Raw genomic sequence first — 4,024 nt, 5'->3', positions numbered from 1 at the left:
CCAGGACAGTTCCTAGAACACAGTCGGTGCTCCGTAAGTATTTTGTTGAGTAAACGGACGGTGTAAGTCAAAGCCCGGGTCTGCGAACTACTTACTGGACCAAATGCGGCCAGTCACATGTTAAGGGTTAAGTCCCACCACGCCCGAGGCCCCGCCCACTCAGCCCCTAGGTCCGCCCCTACAACATCGCCCCGCCCCTCGATACGTCACCTTCGTCGACCCGCTTTCCCGAGCTCCCTCTGGCTCCCGCCTTCGCCAGCTTCCGGTCGTCCTCGTCGCCGCTGCTGCCGCTGCTGCTGCTGGTGTAGCTGCTCGCGGAGGCCGGAGGAACGGGCGGCGGCGGCGGCGGCGGCGGCTGAGAGGGCGGCGGCGGGAGCGGAGCGAGAGGAAGCGAGCGAGGAGGGAGCGGAGCGCGCTCAGCCCCGCCCGCTGTTCCGCCCGCCTTAGGAGCAGGAGCAGCCTGGGCCCCGCAGCCCCCGCCGCCGCCGCCCGCCTGCCCGTCGGACAAAGCCCGAGAGCCTGCGCCGAGAGCCATGTCCTCGTCCGCCGGCAGCGGCCACCAGCCCAGCCAGAGCCGCGCCATTCCCACGCGCACCGTGCCCATCAGCGACGCCGCGCAGCTACCTCATGACTATTGCACCACGCCGGGGGGGACGCTGTTCTCCACCACGCCGGGAGGTGAGCGCCGGCCGCCTCGCCGCAGCCCCCGCCACTGCGCGCCCCTCAGCCCCCCAGAACCTGCACCAGCCCTCCCAGGTGTCCCCGTGCCCCGCCACGGTTCTGTGCAACTCGTCCACGCGGGGCCGCTTCGGCCTCCCACCTTCCCCCTGCTTCATCAAAGCCCCCTGAAGACTGCCTTCGGGGCGCGTCCGCGCTTTGGGAGCCTTAACTTCGCCTTCTTTTTTTCCCGCAACTCGATCCAGTGCGCGCCCACTGTGGGAACGAGGCTCACCCGACGCGAAATAAAAGCTCTTGTTCCCGCTTGGTGGCAGGTTTACGCACTCGACCCAGTTTTCTTTTCCCTGTCCGCTCCTTCTCGGGCAAATTCGTCTACACTTGGCCTTGCACTCGCTGTGTTACCTCTACCTGTTGCAAGTTGTGAATTTTTGCACGTTAATGTTTGATTTTGGCGCTGCCTTCCGGGCCTTTTTAGAAAGGAACCTGAGGAGAGTAATTTCGCTCCTGGGACCCTGCAATGACTTGTTTTGCTGCTTTTAGAACACAAGGAGGAGGCTGGAACGCGGAGTTTGGAAGCCTCGCCCAACGTTATCCTGCTTTGACAGCATTGTTTACTTTGCTGGACGAGTCCCCATGGTGGGGGGAGTCCCCCGGCCGGGAGGCGAGAGTGTTAAAATAATGCTCAATAGCCAAGGTGGGGGTGGTAGAACTCTGTCAGCCTTAAGGGAAGGATTTTGGCCCGGCGCCTTTGGAGATGGGTTGAAGGGGCATTGCCAAGCAGGACATCCTGGTCGGGTGGGGTTGCCTGATCCTGGGGAAGAGGCAAATGGAGAGAGGCGGTGCAGAGGGAGGTGCTTGGGCATTGCTTTTCCAAGTACGACCAGGAACTGTTTACAAGTTAAGTAACACTGGAGTAGAGGTGAGGCGTGTTGAATTGGTCACGGGAAAAGGGAGCTCAAAGGTTGTCTGTCCTCTGACTGGGATGTTCTCCAGAGGGAGGAGACCAGAGAGCGCGGTTGTAGGGCGTCGTTGAAGGGAATGTTGCTTCATTTTTAACTTCAGAACTTTGCCTTCTTCTGGTGATTGGGGGTGGTGGGGTGGTGGGGGGTGCTCTAGCTAGGGGACCGGGACTTTGCTGGCAGCCATTGTAGTTTATGGGATTGCTAGGGACCTCTCGTGGGCCAGGCTCACGGGTTGTACTACAGCCAACCCAATGCAGTTAGGCCCGGGCCATCCCTTGTGCACCATAGCAAGGCCTGGAGAATAAGGAGACCTCCTTGCCAACCACAAGGGATAAAAATCAAGGAGGGAGCTTTTACAGAGGAATCTGGCCAGGCCACTTTAGGGGCTGGTTGGCTGCCTTGAAAGACTTTAAAATGACCCAGGAGGGGAAAGTCATCAGTATATACGGAGAGTTGGGCTTAGGGAAGTGCTAACTTTGCAGAACAGTGGAGTCTAGTAATGTTGTTTACCTCACTGATGAAGCCTCCCTCCTAACCTGATCTATTCAAGACCAGGCCCTGTGTTTGACCATGCTGAAACCTTGCTTCTTAATTTTGAAAGATTTTGGCAGACCAGAATTTACTCCAGACAGAGTTGCGTTGAACTTGAACTGATAGCTTTTCATAAATGAATATTGTTTTCCAAGGTGATGAAAGGGGATTTATAACTTCTTCTAGAATTCTTTGTGGCATTGGCCAGTAAATTCCTGTGTTTCAGCAGTTAAGAACACGTGTCATAGTGACAACTGCACTCAGCCGTAATTTATTTGGGGAAGGGACTAAATTTCTTGCTGTATATTAATCATTATTCCCCTGAGGAAAAAACCACAGAGGGAAATCCTTTTGGCATATTTCAAACAGCCAAGCTACTATGCTTTTAAAATAAGAGCATAATCTTTAAGCATTGCTTTAAAGATAGAAACCTGTCTCATAGTCTGGATTAGTTCCTAAAATGCTTGGAAAGATTTCTGCCAGAAACACTGATTCATTTACCCCTCCTCCAAACACACGTACTCACCACTGCTTTCTCAAATATCACTTAACCTGCCTCCAAATGTTTCTACACACATGGTTTTTTGTTTCCGATTCAAATACTTGTCATCTTGGCTCATCTAATATGTTGAGCCTGTATTTATCGATAGAGCACATTATAATCTTTGGATTTTTAATGCTAGGGCTTATATAATGTGTTTAAAAGATACAGCACTGTTGCAGTTGGATGTAATCACTATTTTATGAGTTAACTCAATGCCATTTAGGTGTTCAGTATTTATGGATTTAATTTTTCCCCCTTTGGGGTTTTTCCCTTCTGTGATGGTTCATTTATCTTATTTGCTACACCCCTCACTCTCTCCTCATGTAATTTTATTTCCCTGAGCCAGAGAGAGATATTTTGTGGTTGTTTGGTCACGTCCAGTCACCTGAATGAATGTGGTTAGGAATCTTAAGTGAGTTTTGTGAGCCCAGTACAGTACTTTGCATGAAAGGTGGCAACAGACAGAGGTAGGAAATGTAATCCTTGGTCTGAATGGGCTTAAAATCTTGATTGGGGGAGAGGGGGATAATTTTTAGTCCTGAAACAGTTTAGAGCCAAGTGCGAACTGATATGTTTCAGACTTGAAAACATTTAGAAAAATGATAGTAGGCTTGTATTGGAAATCTCTATTTAGTGAGAGGGGATTAGCATTTCCTGCCTCAAACTTCTGGAAACCTTCTGAAGTGTCACACACGTGTCAGAGCATTCCAGGGTAACAGTTGATGTGCTAAATGCCCTAAATGATCAGACAGGGTGGGGGCATTCACAACATAGTAAACTTATGATATCGCTCCCCTTTTGAGGCCTCTCATCCATTAGGGATCAGAGGATACAATTTACCCTTGAACACGTTTCTCAAAATTGTGTTCCTATGGTTTGGGAGTCCCTGGGTGGTGCAAACGGTTAATGCACTCAGCTGCTAACTGAAAGGTTGAAGGTTTGAGTCCATCCAGAGGTGCCTCAGAAGAAAGACGTGGTGATCTACTTCTGAAAAATCAGCCCATTGAAACCTATGGAGCACAGTTCTACTCTGACACACATGGGGTTGCCATGAGTCGGAGTTGACTTGACGGCAACTGGCTTTGGTGGTTTGGGAAATGAGAGGTAGGTGAAAGCACAATTGCTGTAACCTCTTGGATTTCCCGTATTGCTAGAAGAGTACTTTTCTCATTATTAAGGAAGGGGAATTTTTTTTTTTTTTTTTTTTTTACTTAGGCAAAGTTTTTAAATGTTAAGATTATGCTAAAGCATCAGTTTTGCTGATGGTGTATATCTTTTTTTTTTTTTTTTTGGCCTTTTTCCCAGTAGT

At 50.3% G+C, this 4,024-nt stretch overlaps 1 protein-coding gene across 1 annotated transcript in view; it reads left to right on the top strand.

The window, feature by feature from the left end:
- Positions 1-258: 258 nt before the first annotated feature.
- Positions 259-4,024, top strand: part of EIF4EBP2 (eukaryotic translation initiation factor 4E binding protein 2) — a 21,602-nt gene continuing 17,836 nt past the window's right edge. Inside the window, exon 1 of the mRNA XM_004386369.2 lies at positions 259-678. Coding sequence (XP_004386426.1) covers positions 534-678 — 145 coding nt within the window. The 5' untranslated portion in view covers positions 259-533. The remainder of the gene's footprint in view (positions 679-4,024) is intronic.

The sequence above is a fragment of the Trichechus manatus genome, unplaced genomic scaffold (assembly GCF_000243295.1).
Source record: "Trichechus manatus latirostris isolate Lorelei unplaced genomic scaffold, TriManLat1.0 scaffold00163, whole genome shotgun sequence".
NCBI lineage: Eukaryota > Metazoa > Chordata > Mammalia > Sirenia > Trichechidae > Trichechus > Trichechus manatus.
This window is presented reverse-complemented; position numbering and strand designations above follow the sequence as displayed.